This window comes from Dendrobates tinctorius, unplaced genomic scaffold (genome assembly GCF_039654945.1).
Source record: "Dendrobates tinctorius isolate UK_male_01 unplaced genomic scaffold, ASM3965494v1 ptg000516l, whole genome shotgun sequence".
NCBI classification, from domain to species: domain Eukaryota; kingdom Metazoa; phylum Chordata; class Amphibia; order Anura; family Dendrobatidae; genus Dendrobates; species Dendrobates tinctorius.
The window spans coordinates 523,199-539,637 of NW_027362175.1; the positions used below are offsets into that span (position 1 = coordinate 523,199).

The 16,439-nt window shown below is 42.9% G+C and overlaps 1 protein-coding gene and 1 long non-coding RNA gene across 2 annotated transcripts; both read left to right on the top strand.

Moving 5' to 3' along the window:
* The first annotated feature begins 336 nt into the window (after positions 1-336).
* LOC141078207 (uncharacterized) lies at positions 337-2,761 on the top strand. Its single transcript, XR_012227714.1, has 6 exons — positions 337-446; positions 529-597; positions 677-745; positions 954-1,154; positions 1,312-1,396; positions 1,522-2,761. It is a non-coding gene; the product is annotated as an uncharacterized lncRNA (long non-coding RNA).
* A 7,568-nt stretch (positions 2,762-10,329) lies between these two features.
* Positions 10,330-12,132, top strand: NOP10 (NOP10 ribonucleoprotein). Its single transcript, XM_073565006.1, has 2 exons — positions 10,330-10,504; positions 11,813-12,132. The coding sequence occupies exons 1-2, from the start codon at positions 10,451-10,453 to the stop codon at positions 11,951-11,953; spliced, it is 195 nt and encodes a 64-aa protein (XP_073421107.1). The 5' UTR covers positions 10,330-10,450; the 3' UTR covers positions 11,954-12,132.
* Positions 12,133-16,439: the final 4,307 nt, after the last annotated feature.

A 16,439-nucleotide genomic window follows, 5' to 3' on the forward strand; every position in this document is an offset into this window, starting at 1 on the left:
GACTGTACATCGGCAAAGGAGAATCCTAAAAGTGTGCAGTGCATTAATGGTGAGAGTTCAGAAGCTGCAATGTCAGGACTCAGCTCTGCAGGTTCCAGTAGTCATCACACGGACACTTCACTCATATGCGATTTTCATACTTGACAACGAGCTTCTCTTCCTGCTTTCAGTTTTTTACTGAACATTGAGAGCATTAGGGAGAGCAGCTCGTGGGTACATGGCTGAGTGTGCAAGTCGCATATGTACTTGGTGTTGGGGGGGGCGCCAACCAAATTCTTGCCCGGGTGCCAGGAAGCCTAGATACGCCTCTGCTAGACACTAATTAGCCACCCCCCACACAAACCTAGATAAAAACAGGGAGTGTGCATTGACAGTCCACAACTGTGCAGACTGCAAACAAGCAAAGAAGAAGCTCTGACCTGTGAAGAATCTCCACTTTGAACAATGTGAGTATTAAAGCCAATGTCTGTCTTCTCTTTTATCTCTCTTTATATGTACTAATAATTTCTGTCTCTTTTTTTCTTGCAGCATTCATCAGAATGTCTTCCTCTTCAGAGGAGCACCCTCTCCGTGAACATCCTGGGACAGGAAAGTGAAGTGAGTACATGCCCTATGGATTGGTAATTATTCTCTGTCATATCTACACATGTGGCAAAAATTTTTTTTTCTTTTTCAGGACAGTTCTTCAACTGCAGGAGAGGGCGAGCAGGAGCAGCAAGGAGAAGTTCAGGTGTCTAGGCGGCATGTAAGTATACTTGACTGATTGTACTCTGTTTATTGTATTCTGACATACATGTACATTTCTTCACTTTGCTGATTTCTGTACCTTTTTGATTTTGACTACTGTTATTCTTTTTTTCTTGACTTTACTTATTATTACCTGTTTTCTGTCTGTTTTTTTCTTTTTCCTTTTTTTAATCTCTCCAACATTAATGTATTTCTTTCTTTTCTAGGTTTCAGAACAGGATGAAGACCTCATAGACAATGACCTCCTCATCTCCCTGATCCATGAGCGAGTCCCGTTGTGGGACACCCGGGTTTCTCAGCACTCGAACAAGGTGTGGATCCGGTGACTATGGAATGAGGTGGCAAAAGGGATGACTGATGGATGAGACAATGGGACAATGCCCCGGATCGGGTCCGCAAAGCATTTCGTAAGTATTGCAATGTTGTGTGATGCAGAAGTGACCTTGGCCGGGATCACACGACTGTGTGTGATTCGAGAAACTCCTGAGAGTTTCTCTCATCACATACAGTTCTGTGATCCCGGGCAAAAGTGCATTGTCTAAACGTTTTTATTTTTTTTTACAGTGCTCAAAGTTAAAACACGTTGGCGTTCGATGAAGGATCGCTTCCACATGCTGGCATTTTTGAGACCGGTCCTTGTCACCAAAACGTAAGTATTTTTGTGGTCTATTGGATTGTGTTGTATTGCCTGATCTGTATTTTTCTGTTCCACAGGAGTTGGTGCTTTTAATATTGTAAATGTTTGGTCCTAATGTTTTTGTTTTCTTTTCACAGCACCTGGAGCAGCACCCTTGAGCCTGGTTCCGGAGCGGTCCTTCATTGAAAAGCCACGGACCCATCCCAGCCATCCACCATCGAAGCAGCAAGTGGGCCTACAACACAGAGTGGAGACCAGGAAGCTGGTCCATCAGGTGTTCCCCTGTCCCAGGTCTCTGCCATTTCTTTTTTGGCGTATCCCCACCAGCGGCAGAAGGCCTCGGACAGGACACTCATGCCCGAGTTTTTAAACTTGAGCTCGATCTTTCATGATGGACTCAAGGCGAGGGAAGCCAGACTGGATAATGGCTTAAACCTTATGAAGACACTTATCCAGGATGTTAACCGAAGCCTTGACCAAGTGAAAGCCGACCTCCAGAGGCCAGCACATCACTTTTTCAATCAAATAGAACGGGGCATGTCGGAACACCTTACTCCTGATCTCCAGGCCTGCAATGCTGCTTATGTGCAGGCTATGCAGCAGAGTCGGTATTTTCAGCAGTCACCGGTGGAATTTCCAACTGTGCCATCACTGACACGCTCGACCTCAATGCCGAGCTCTGCTTCACATCACTGCACGGCCACCACCATTCCAAGCCCTACCGGATACCACTACAGCGCCACCACCATGCGGAGTGATGTTGGACAGCCCACTGCCACCACCAAGCCAAGTGCTGCTCCTGCTTGGACATCCTCCACTGCCACTAGCATGCAGCAACTGTACTCGGACCCTGGCAGGACCTCCTCCACTGCCACCAGCATGCAGCAGCAGCACCCGGGCCCTGCCAGGACATCCTCCACCACCAGCATGCACCAGCAGCACCCAGACCCTGGCAGGACATCCTCCACCACCACCAGCATGGAGCAGCAGCACCTGCACCCTGCTTGGATATCCTCCACCACCAGCAGCATTCAGCAGCAGCACCCGGATTCTGCTTGAACATCATCCACCACCACCATCATGCAGAACCACCTGTACCCTGCCATGCCATCCACCAGGACCAGGCCGCAGGAACAGGACACACCCAGGCTCCCTAGAAGCCAGCGCAGATCCCAAAAAATAGGCCAAAAAGCAAAGGACTCATGATCTCCCTCCCCCCACCCCTCCCAATGTGTCTGTGATGTCAGGTTTGTCTCTCCCTTCCAGTGTGTCTCTACCGTCCCATGCCTCCAGTACCATCCATGACCTCCTTGACCTCACTAGTTTAGATTGCCCTTTCTCCCTCAACCCCTGCGTCGTCTTTATCCAGCCAGGCGTCCCAACTAAACACCCCCCGGTTATGTCACTCTACTCCCAGCCGCCGCAGTTAATTTGTCATTTTTTTAAATAAATATAGTTTTTTTGCCCCCAATACTGTGTGGTTATTTGTGTATTTCGCCGCCGGCATCACACACTGTGCGACGTAAAAACACTGCGCCGTACACTTTAGTATTTGACACCACATAGTTCCAGGAATGACACAGCTTGAAAACTGAAGCTTTGCTTCTTGTGTCTGTGGAGCTATGAGTTGTCAAAAAATAATATGACTTGTATTTTCTCCAGCTTCTCTTGAGTCTGCTTAATGTATGTGACGCAGACTGAAGGGACAATGGAAGTAATACAAGGCATATCTATTCTCACTTGGCCAGATGTCAGAAATAGTAAATTCAGGATGCAAAAAACACAGCATCCTTAATTACCTATTGCTGACACCTGGCTTGGTGAATATAGATGTGCTTTGTATTACCTCCATTGTCTCTTCATTGTGCATAATCTTTTTAAAAAAGACTGAAGAAACAATGGAGGTCATACAAGGCACATCTATACTCACCTGAACAGGTGTGAGAAATAGTGAATTCATGATGCTGGGTTTTTAAGCATCATGAACTCACTATTTCTTACACATGGGCTGGTGAATATATAAAATGTCTCTTCAGTCTATGTTTTCTATTGAAAACAGACTGAAGAGACGATGGAGGTCATACAAAGCATATCTATACTGACCTAAACAGGTGTCAGAAATAGTGAATTCATAATGCTGTGTTTTTGGACATCATGAACTCACTATTTCTGACACCTGTTCAGGTGAATATACATATGCATTCTATGACCTCCATCGTCTCTTCAGTCTGTGTTCAATAGATACTGCAGAAGAGACGCAGGATGTAATTACGTCAAATACCATACCACTCACATAATAAGTGGTTTTGAGAGGAAAAACATAGGAGACTCGGTACAGGTATAAAAAAAAAAAGATATTTATTAACAACAAACATTAGGAACATTTTAAACATAACTGGTCCATACACAAACCTAACAGAACATTTTACACCATATCATCTTGCCATGCCAGATGTCCAATGTCAGAAGCAAAGTATTCAGCAAATTGGTCCCTCATGTGGGCAACTTCAACTGTTGACCGAAGAGGGTAATGCTGGTAACCTGGCAATGGGTTTGCAACTGGTTCATCCAGTTCAATGTTGGGTCGTGTCTTAGCCATTATGTAATTGTGGAGAACCACACAGGCTTTGACCACCTCATCAACTGTCTCCATTTTTAGATTAATGGCTGTCCCAAGAATGTGCCATTTTTTAGACAAGAATCCCAAAGGAACACTCAACTGTTCTTCGGGCCCTGGTCAGTCTGTAGTTAAAAATCCTTTTACTGTAGTTGAAGTCCTGACTGGAATATGGCTTCAGTAGGTTTTCACACATATGAAAGGCCTCATCCCCAACCATAACAAATGGCATCGGTGGGCCTTGACTGCTGGGGAGAGGTCGTGGCAGGGGTAAATTAAATTTTTTTCCATACAGGCATCTGCAGATCAGAGTTTTTAAAAGTCTGTAAGTCATTGTCACGGCCAAAAGCTCCAATGTCCACGGCGATAAAGCGACAGTCCGCATCTGCTATAGACATTATCACTACAGAAAAATATTTTTTGTAGTTAAAGTACTCTGATCTGGTTCTGGCGGGTTTGTTAATCTGTATGTGCTTTCCATCCACTGCTCCCAAACAGTTGGGGAAATTACACACTCTCCAGAATTTGCCAGCAATTTCCATCCACATTTCCACAGTGGGTAGGGGGATAAATTCATCCCGGAGAACATTCCACAAAGCCCGGCAAGTGTCCGCAACTATTCCAGAGGGGGTGGAAATTCATAGCAGGTACTGAAAATGGAGCGATGAAAGTGTTTCTCTGGTAGACAGGAATCTGCCAAACAAAGAAAGAAAAAAATTAAGTAGCTAAACAGATAAAGTTGAAAATAAGTTTTGCAAGGCAGAACAATAATAATTATGACATGACAGGCGTTTGTTTAGGATTATTACGTACCTTAATGTGACCAGGAGACGTTCCTCTACAGGAATTGCTCTACAAAGCTGGGTGTCCTGTCTCTGGATGGCTCCTTGGACATGACCAAGCAAAATCCCGGAAGGTCTCTTGAGACATCCTGGTATATTCAGGAAATTTCTCTGAGTTGGCATTGAGCTCGCTATATAGGGTGTGGTAGGCTCCATGGCTCTTCCGGACTTCAATAATGGGGTGTCTCCAATAACGCCGACGCCGTCTTCTCCGTCTTTCTTTATTTCTCTCTTGCTCACAAACAAATGCATAGGCAAGAAACAGCGTTATACTTAAATCCAGGTTGAAATAAAGCTCTCCATGCGAAGATCCATCATGACACAGGATAAAGGAACAAAATCTGAAGATTTGAGCTGTCCAAGGGTCTTTATAAAGATATCACATAAGAAACGCCCACTGTTGCCCCATTGGTGGTGTCTATCTAGATTTTTCTCCTGTTAAATTTTCCACCATGCGCATAAAAAACGCAAACGGATGCAAAACGCATAAAAAGCAAGCAAATGCTGCGTTTTTTTGACCACATGCGTATGGTGATGCGTAAAAAAACCTGCTGCTTTACACGCGATTTTAAGTGCATTTTAGCTTGCGTAAGATACGCTGCGGATTCAAACGCTAATGTGAAACTAGCCTAAAAGAATGAATGAAAGAAAGCATTTTTCTGGCTACTTTCTATGGGTATCATATTAATAAAATTCTCTGTGGTGAGGACACATATGTAGTATGATGCTGTGAAGATTACGGGATTGTCTGCACTGTTGAATCTTTATGAGGATTTGTAACATACATATCACATGGAAAACCGGACTCTCCCACACATGTTGTGAGTTTGTTTTTTTGAAACTCAAAAAAATCCAATCATTTCCAAATTACTTAGTAGCTTTTATAGATTGCAAAAATGTAATAATGCAAATAGAAAACTATTTCAATATTTTTCTTACATTTTCTATGTTGATTACTTATTGTCATTTTCCCCAAGGTTTCTTTGGTTCCTCAGGTACAGTATATTGTAGGAGTATTTCTACATCCAGCAGCTTTAGAAAATCAAAGTATGGCACTATTAGCCCCACAACAACGTCTTGAGAACTTACAGTACTATGAAGCATGACTGCACTCCTTGCTACAGTAATGGTGCTGCTCTGCGAGTCGACGACAGAAATCAAATCAACTACGGGAAGACACGAGCTTTGTGGCACCCACGCTTGTCATTGCTTTATTCAAATCCAGTGTAAAACATAATTGCAACATCGGGCACGGAGAGCGGGGGCATTCACAGGCGACAGCCGTTTCGCATTAGGTTACGCTGGTCCTGTTGCATCACGGTGTTCATATTACCAGGGCTTGAGGACGATGCCATGGTAGTGACATTAAACAAAGTCGCTGAAAGTGATATATGTATATGCAAAATGTCACATTAATGATTAATGTACAACAAGGTAATAAAAATCCTATAAAAATATTATAGGAACACACTGACATTAAACCAAATTGGACCTTCTGCCTCTGTGAATAATCCATCCACTCCCTTTAATAATAATAAGTTGTGTCTAGCGCCCATATGTGGTAGCAGGGGCACACTCTCTATTCCTGCAAACCTAAGAATGCTGCGATCTCCTTGACACAAGAAAGATACCGTGTACCGTGAAAGCCGGTAGATAGAAAAATATTTAGAATTGAGAGTCCTCAGTGGTTGATACCTTTTAATAGCTAATTGAAAGGATGGTAACAAATTGCAAGCTATCGAGACTACTCAGGTCTCTTCATCAGGCTGGACTAAGGGTACCGTTACACTTAGCGATGCACCAGCGATCCCGACAACGATATGACCCGATCAGGATCGCTGGTGCATCGCTAAGTGGTCGCTAGTGAGCTGCCAAACAGGCAGATCTCACCAGCGACATAGTCGCTACTTACCTGTCAGACGAGGCGATGAAGACGTCCTCCCGCCCGCGTCCACGCGTTGCTCGTCGCCACAGCAGGAAGCCCAGCAGGAAGCAGATGACGAGAAACGGCCCAGGACATTCTCGCGCGATCAGCGATAACCTGCGGGGGAGCCGGTCGGAGGTAAGTATCACACATAGCGATATCGTTAGCAATATCGCTGCTGCGTCACAAAACCAGAGACGTTATTGCGATATTGCTAGCGATATCGCTATGTGTAACGGGCCCTTAATACAACTTCTGAAGAATCACATATTTATGCACAAAACAACACAGAAATAACTCAATAGATAAGATAAGTGACGTGAAGCAGAATTGTCATTATGGGAGAGGGATAAACATAAATATTGGAATAGTTCATAGATAAGGAGTCTGAATGTTTTATTGTCCACTGATTGGGGTCTGGTTCTGTGTTGTGTGATGACCCCAGAAGGTCTGAAGAGCAAATTCCTTAATTGATGTAAAAAGACATAAATCCATACGACACATTCATTCCTGCATTGAGAGTGTCACAGATTGTCATAAATTTATACTCCCAGACCCTCCTGTCTCTCTGAGACTTGAAGTTACCTTTTAATACAAGTAATTTAATGTCCATCATGCTATAACCGGGGATACAAAATTGTTTTGCTACAGGTAGATCCTTTCTTTTTTCTCTTATTGTGTGGCGGTGAGAATTCATCCATATTCTCAGTTTTTGCCCTGTCTCCCCCACATACAGACCCCCAGTTGGACATTTAGTACAAATAATTAGGTACACCACATTAGATGTGATGCAGCTGATAGTACCTGGGATCTTGTAGTCCTGATGTGAGTTGGGGATCTTTATCTTGTCCGTGGGATCTCCTTGATATTGCACCAGTACATGAGTGATTAGTCTGGTCAATCTACTCCTGTACTTCTAGAACATAAATTTAACTATCTGCCTGTTAGTTCTCAGGCCCATAGGAATAAAATAATCCCAGAAAACCCCTTTAAGGAGTTAATGAAGATTTCTGTGTGGATTAATTGTTGACACACTTATTAATCTGCTATTTCACTTGAATGGGATTTCATAGCCCAAATGACATGCTTCAGAAAAAAATCTGGGAGGTTTCTGTCTATGCAGTGATTAAACAAAAAAACATTTTAGAGAAAAATGAACATTTTGATTGTGCTTGCAGATTTGCTCAGAAATGTCACTTATTGGCATATGTGAATAAGGGCTAAGGGAATGTATCCTTGTACAAATATGTGACATATCTGTGGCAGGTGTCTCATTTTTTTGTAGTAGATCCTCATGTAAATACACATTGGATATGTAATGTGTAAAAACACCTTTTGGCTATGTGCACGTTTTCAATTTAACGGCGGACCCCCCATAGTTTTCGCCAAGTCGCAGTTTGGCGCTTTTCTTTCACGCCATCTTTTTCTACATCTTCTGTAATAGAGACCAAGCGGCTTCCAAACGAAGCCACCGGAAGAATGAATATATCACTTTTTTTTTAACTGTTTCATGGTTTCTGAACCCTGAAGCAAAAGAAAGAAGTGACATAAGCCGAAGTATGTGCACACCAATGAAGGGGTGGGATTCAATTTTTTAACAACGGGTTCTCTGATGTGCTAGAAAACTACGCCCATTTAAAAGCCATACCCATATTCGCTCACATTTTCCTCAAACACAAACTACAAGTAATGGTAACTAAAAGTAAAGGTGCTTTACTCTTCTTACCCTACCTCGCTGCCTCCAGTCCAGCATACATTGTCCCAGTCACTTCTTAATATTGTAGATATTTTTAAAGGGTTTTCTCTAAGTTTTGAAAATTTGCATTAAAGAAACCCTGCTCAATTTCGAAAGGATGACCTCCTGTCCATCTGTTATTACCACAGCTGTCTGCTGCAACTAATCTCCGGCCCCAGCAGCAAATATGTGCAAAATAACATCCCACAATGACTAAACTTTATAATGACTCCACATCGTGACCAAATAATACCAAGCGCACCACGTTACCGCACCAGCTCCTGATGGCCTGAATATGAATGCACGCTTTTGAGGGTGACTCCTATAGGTCACTGCTGAACATGAAATCTTGCCTACATAATTTAGGACCAATTTATCTACAGATAAATTCTTGATAAAGGCTAGAGAGCCGAAACGTTGGATATTTATTTATCTGTACCTTATTCTTTTTGGTCCGTTCAAAATTAAAAATAAAAGCAGCTATATGAACTCATTTCTGAATCATTGTACTAGTGTGCCAAGGTTGTTTTTCATATTAGCAAATAATACCATATACAGGGGATAAATACCGCCACACCATGACCAGACTACATATTATCTATTGAAACAACAATCAAAAGAAGCAAAAGATATATTGAGGCCGAGAACAGATAAGGTAAAATCCTCCCAAAATACGATCAAACTAAACTCATTGCATGGAATACTCCAATAAATGCTACAAACAAGAGAAAAAAACGGAGCAAAAAAAAATCCACCAAAAAAATGATAAAAAGTACAAAATAACTTTTACTAATGTATCACACACAGATATCATATACACAATAAACAGCAACAATGAGGAGAATATGGAGGAGACATGAAGCCGTGAATTAAGAGGGAAAGTTGCAGTCTGACAAAGGGATGCAGGAAGCAAGGTAAGTATCTAGTATGCCATTAAGGCTGAGTGCAGACGGACTTTTTAGCCATGCGGATTTTTCCGCGCAGAATGGAAGAAATCCGCAGGTCAAATGACCTGCATTTTTCCTGCGGATTTCTTCCATTTTTCCTGCGGTTTTAGTGCGGTTTTCCACTGCGGTTTTCCCCCTGCGGATTTGGTGACAGGGGAGGTGGAAAACCGCACAAAAGAAGTAACATGCTGCAGATTTTTTACCGCAGGAAAACCACGCAGAAAAATCCACAGCGTCTGCACAGCGGTTTTTTTTTCATTGATTTTAAGGCTACTGTACATCACAATATGGATATGCAACGTTTCTGCGCGGTAAAATCCGCTGCGGATCCGCTGCAAATCTGCATCGTGTGCACATGGCCTTAAAGCAACAGGATGCTTGTAGCGTGTGGTAAAGAGCATGTGTGTCCTAACTACCAAACTCCTGGGCTTTGATGGTGAATAAAACCTGCTTACTCATAAATCGTCACAACGCCCTCAGCCCGCTCCGCAGCCCCTGACGCGCGTTTCGCATTTCTGCTTTTTTGATACACGGCCTAAATGTGTGGATTTTACTTCAAAAGTGCAGCATTTACCACAAATTTTGCCTTTTGCATGAGAAAGGGTGAAAATCTCCAGCAGAAATCTACTCTTCTTGCAGTTTATAAAATCGAGGCTATAAGCCTCCCACTCCATCAAGCCTGCCCTGCCATACAATTTCTACTATGCAGCTTTCACATGAGGGGACTGTACTATGTGTGCAGCATGAAGCCCCACCGCACAGCCACATTCTCCTCACTCCAGTACTGTACTACTGAACGCACAGGCTGCTGGGAGAAACTCCAAGAAGTCATTTCACTCATGACTTCCACCTATAGAGGGCGCTCTGTGTGGAAAAGAAGGCAAACAATACCCAGAAACCCTTGTGCCGGAAGTGATGTGTCTCGGAAACGGAAGTACTGCTGCAGAAACGTGTGGCGCTGCAGAAGAGCGCGAGCAGCGTGGTGAACTGTACGTGCAGACATGTTCCTGCAGTATTACCTGAACGAGCAGGGAGAGCGGGTATACACCATGAAGGTGAGACGGGACGCTCCGCTGGTGACCACCATCACGCTGCATAGAGCCTTCGTTCTGCAGCATGAGAAGGCCAGCACGCCCTGTGTATAGAGGGGAGAAATGGAAAAGCCTGTGAAGTGAGGCAGTAGTGCTTGTCCATGGCAGCCAATTACAATCTAGCGTTTCATTTTCAGATGCCTTTTCTATTTTGTAATCTGTCACCTGATTGGCTGCCCGTGTGTTGTGGAGCTGTATTTCCACACAAGCTGTAGTCAGGTGTTGTGCTGTTTTGTAGTAGAAATGTCTTGTTTGTTTTTTACCAGACCCCCCCCCCATTTCCATGTTATAATGTGGCCAGTCAGCAGCTGCCACCCCTGGTAGTAGCAGATTGTCTTGTTTAGGGCTGAGTCAGACGTCTGTACAACTAGTGCGAGAATCGCATCGCACTGCACGGACTGGCCCAACACCTCTCCTGACCTGAGCAAGACAGCGTGATGGATTACTATGCAGCTGTCAAGCTCAGGTCAGGAGAGCCGACAGCCAGAAGGAGGTTTACACGCGATTCTCACACGATAAATACGGCAGAGTCTCTGCCCTTTCCATAAGCTCCTTGTTGCCAGGATCCTGCCTCAGAAATGGTGTTATTCATGGCAAACAATCCTGTATTGACAGCTGTTTGAGGGTCTGGAGCACTCTAATCAGAGTACAGTAAAACCATAGTGATGCTTTATTGTGGTGCGAGGTGTGAATATATCTTTTAAAGGGGTTGTGCAGTCACTCGCCGGTCCTGGCTCAGAAACCAGTGAATCCCCACAGTATGTATGGTGAGGGATTCGTAAGTCAGCAGTCAGTGACTGCAGACTTACAGATTTAGAGCTGACAACCCCTTTAACTCTTGTAGTATAGTGTAATGCTCTGTGTACAGCCCCAGGGCATATGTGTAATGCATAAAATGTTGATACCGCCACTCCCACCATGATATGTGCATTGCAGTAAGCGGAACATTATCTGCTATGGTCTCACCTAATGGAGAAGTAGTTAAAATGTAGTTATATTGCAAACTGCGCTGTAGTGTGCCGACCATTCATCTTCAGAGACACTTCAGAACGCACATGCTGACGGATGGTCTACAGAAAGTTTTTATCCTTTGCCCCTTGAAGCATCAACGTTTTATCTTGTGCACTTGCAATTCTGAATTCTGGCCTACTATCTACATAGGAAGTAATGGTGCTTCTCACAATTCACCATCGTTATGTCATAGGGACCGTTATGGTTGCACTACTCCACAGTTGAACTAAATTTAATGTATGTTATTACTCTTTGTTGCAGAATGTATCTCCTAGTGGACAGCCGACCTCTTCGGCTCATCCCGCTCGCTTCTCTCCAGATGACAAGTACTCCCGACATCGCGTCTCCATCAAGAAGAGATTTGGCCTATTGCTAACTCAGCAGCCAAGACCTGTTTTGTAAGACCATTGAGAATGGATGCAAGTTTTTGTGGCATGCAGACTGTCTACATGAATAATTGCTGGAAATCGGCATGCAGGAGCTTTGTTTATTCATCGTGGTTCTGTTCTTTAGGATATTGTGACTTTCATCCTGGGATTGTGAGTTTTGTATAAAATAAAGTTATGGGTTTTCAGATATCAGCTTGTGCGTCTTTGCGCTTTAGTTCTGTGCTGTCAGAAAGGACCAGGAGGGTTTTTTTTTTTTTAAGGACCTCTTTTGGCCCTTCATGGGCTGTGTAGTGGGTACAATTGCACAATTGTTATTGTACAAATTTATACAACAATGAGCTGGATAGATTGATAAATGAATAAGATGCCGCCTTTGTCTGTACATTGTGATTCAAGTACAGATGCTTCTCACAAAATTAGAATATCAATTTTATTTCAGTTCTTCAATACGGAAATTAAAACTCAGTCATTACAGAGTGATCTATTTCATGTGTTTATTTCTGTTAATGTCGATGATTATTTCTTACAGCCAATGAAAACCTAAAAGTCATTATCTCAGTAAATTAGAATACTTTATAACACCAGCTTGAAAAATGATTTTATAATCCGAAATGTTGGGCTACTGAATTGTATGTTCATTAGATGCACTCAATAATTGGTTGGAGCTCCTTTTGCTTCAGTTAATGCATCAATGCTGCGTGGCATATAGGCGATCAGCCTGTGGCACTGCTGAGGTGTTATGGAAGCCCAGGTTGCTTTGATAGCAGCCTTCAGCTCGTCTGCATTGTTGGGTCAGGTGTCTCATCTTCCTCTTGACAATACCTTAAGGTCAGGTGATTTTGCAGGCCAATCAGGCACAGTGATACTGTTGTTTTTAAACTACGTATTGGTACTTTTGGCAGTGTGGAGAGGTGCCAAGTTCTGCTGGAGAATGAAATTTTCATCTCCAATAATCTTGTCGGCAGAGGGAAGCATGAAGAGCTCTAAAATTTCCTGGTAGACGGCTGCGTTGACTTTTTGGTCTTGATAAAACACAGTGGTCCTACACCAGTAGATGACATGGCTCCCGATACCATCACAGAGTGTGGAAACTTCACACTAGACCTCAAGCAGCTTGGATTTGTGCCTCTCTACTCTTCCTCCAGACTCTGGGACCTTGATTTCCAAATGAAATGCAAAATTTACTTACATCTGAAAACAACACCTTGGACCACTGAGCAGCAGTCCAGTTCTTTTTCTCCTTGGCCCCAGGTAATATGATTGTGGCATTGAGTATTAGTCATGAGTGGCTTGACACAAGGAATGCGACACTTGTAGCCCATGGCCTGGATACGTCTGTGAGTGGTGGCTCTTCAGGCAATGACTCCAGCAGCAGTTCACTCCTTGTGACTCTCCCCCAAATTTTTGAATAACCTTTTCTAACAATCCATTCAAGGACTGCGGTTATCCCGGTTGCTTGTGCACCTTTTTCTACCACGCTTTTTTTCTTCCACTCAACTTTCCATTAATATGCTTGGATACAGAACTCTGAACAGCCAGCTTCTTTAGCAATGACCTTTTGTGGCTTACCCTCCTTGTGGAGTGTGTCAATGACTGCTTTCTGGACATCTGTCATGTCAGCAGTCTTCCCCATGATTGTGGAGTCTGCTGAAACAGACTGAGGGTATGTTTCCACGATCTGGATTGCCGGAGCTTTGGACGCAAAGGAAAGCCCGCGCCGCACCCCCCTTTCTACGCGCGGTGATTTCGCAAGTGTTTATTGAACACATTTGGAATCACCGCATCATATCCATAGACTTATTTATCTTGCGGAGACTGAGCGTCTCCACAAGACGAAGAGACATGCTGCGTTTTATAAAGACGTGCCACGTGTCCGGACTCGTGGGTGTGTCACCCCTATTTTAGTACTCAGTGGAGACGGGATTTCTTAAAATCCCCTCCACTATGCTGTAACATCTGGACGCTGCGGCTCTACGCAGCGTTCAATCCGCAGCTAATCCTGATGCAATCCGGACCGTGGAAACATACCCTTAGGGACATTTTTAAATGCTTAGGAAGCCTTTGCAGGTGTTTTTTGTTAATTATTCTAATTTACTGAGATTACTTTTAGGTTTTCATTTGCTGTAAGCCATAATCAACAACACAAATGCTGTATTTTTCGGACTGTAAGACTTTCCCCCCAAAAATTGGGGGGAAAACGGTGCGTCTTAGTCGGAATGTACGGTACTTACACTTAGCGTGGTGGGAGCAGGAGACAGGCGATTCTTCCTGTGGTGCTGGGGGCTCCGGTGACATTTTCTGAAACCCATAGCCCCACACTTCAATTGCCTTGATGCTGTGGCCTCCGGGAAAATGGCTACTGGAGATCTCAATCTGCGCATGTGCCGCCTCCAGAGGCCACAGCATCGAGGCAATAGAAGTGTGGGGCTCCAAGCTTTCAGGAAATGTTGCTGGAGCTCCTGGCACCATCTTCGCCCTGCAGCGCTGGACATTAGAAAATGTCGCTGGAGCCCCCCACACCACCGAACCTGCTGCACCAGGCTGGGATGGGAGCGAGATCATTGCCCTGCAGTGTCGGACCACCAGAAGAATCGCCCGACTCCTTCCGCCACCAGCGCTGCTGATGTGTGTGTGTGTGTGTGTGTGTGTGTGTGTGTGTGTCCCCCCCCCCAGGTAAGCTGAATTCAGGACAGTAAGATGGACCCCCTTTTGACGCATTTTTTTTTTTCTTTAGTAAATACTTGACATAGATCACTGTTTGAAATGACTGTATAATAATGAGTTTCACTCTTTGTATTGAAGAACTGAAATTAACTTTTTTGATATTCTAATTTTGTGAGAAACGCCTCTATATTCCGAGGACTGCTCATATAAGGGTGGTGGCCGACTTTTGCATAGGGACTCATCGGAGGATTCATCTGTGGGCCAGTCCAAGCCTGTTTGAGATGCAGGACTTGGGAGCTGGATGTCTTCAACCTGTACTGAAGTCAGTAGGAAGGGCTACAGTATGAATTATGTCAGGGACAGCATTTTCTCATTCTCTGAGAGCCCCTTAAATAATGACTGTCCTAGTGGCAGTTTTTCTTTAAATGGGATTTCTTAACACTGCGCCTCATGAGCACTCTTCTCACTAGCTGTCCTGATGACTGACAGTCCAACCAGCATCATGGTTGCACCACTTCCCTGAACTGCACACTCTGGTGCAAGTAGAAGCAGCTTCGCCTTAGTAACATCCGGTTGAGCACTGAAACTGTAAATCCAGCACTGCCCTCCTTTCAGAGGAAACTAGCCGCCTATGATGTATTCCAAGTTTTTATAACCCACCAGAAGGGCAATATATATTATGGGAGTTCAATATCCAATGTACAACAAAACTGAGGCATGTGAAACACCCAACAAATAATTTTTACTTTTATTATAGCAATTAAAAGTGAATAAAACAGGAGAAACATTGCACAAAGTAATGGTGTCAATTACCCACTCCACTGACACAAGTGTGAACCATCAGTACCATCTCATAAATTTATAATTAAGCTATCTTGACTCAAAAAATTTGAGATTCTATTAAAAGATATAAAGTGCAATACATAGTGCTAAGAAATAAGTCACCACACAAAGAGAGAGGTAAGGAAAACTGGCAATTCAATTAAAAAAAAAATTAATGCGTTATAAATTCAAGTTACAAATATGATTATTGCCAGTAAGATGGAGCTAATATGGGGACAGTCGTGAGTATTACTAAACTAACACACAAAAGGACAGCACCACGACCATAAGTCCCAATAAAGTACAAGATTTATTACAATCAAATACAGTTAGGTAAAAACAGGTATCAATATATGGAATATGACAATTTTTGTACATATATTTGAAGAAATATACAAATATTTAAAATTATATCAATTTCTTCAAATATATGTACAAAAATTGTCATATTCCATATATTGATACCTGTTTTTACCTAATTTTATTTGATTGTAATAATCTTGTACTTTATTGGGACTTATGGTCGTGGTGTTTTCCTTTTGTGTGTTAGTTTAAGAAATAAAGTGCAGACAAATTCAGGTCCTATGTTGGATAAAAAGTTTCTATATATATCGAGTAATCAAAAATAAACATGTTTACATAATATATGTAAATATAAGGTGAAATACCATATGAGTCTGAGCTACCTAAGTATGAACAGTAGTAGTATGGTCTCACATTTGCCATTTAAAGGAATGTGTATATATGCATGCACCATTAAGAATGCATCCCTGCAGTGATGGTATAATCCGTTTCAGTATAGACTTTCAAATGCAATCATACACCTTTCTATATAAAGTTACAGATTAACCAACACTTATAGAATATAGGAACAAGAGGAGAGAAATCAGAATAAAGTTAGCACAAGGTAAATGATATGTAACAAAGATAAGTTTACCACTGGTCCCTCTAACGTGCTTTTTCACCAGAATGACTTTATCAGAAAGGGTTCTCCTGATCAGATCACAGTAATT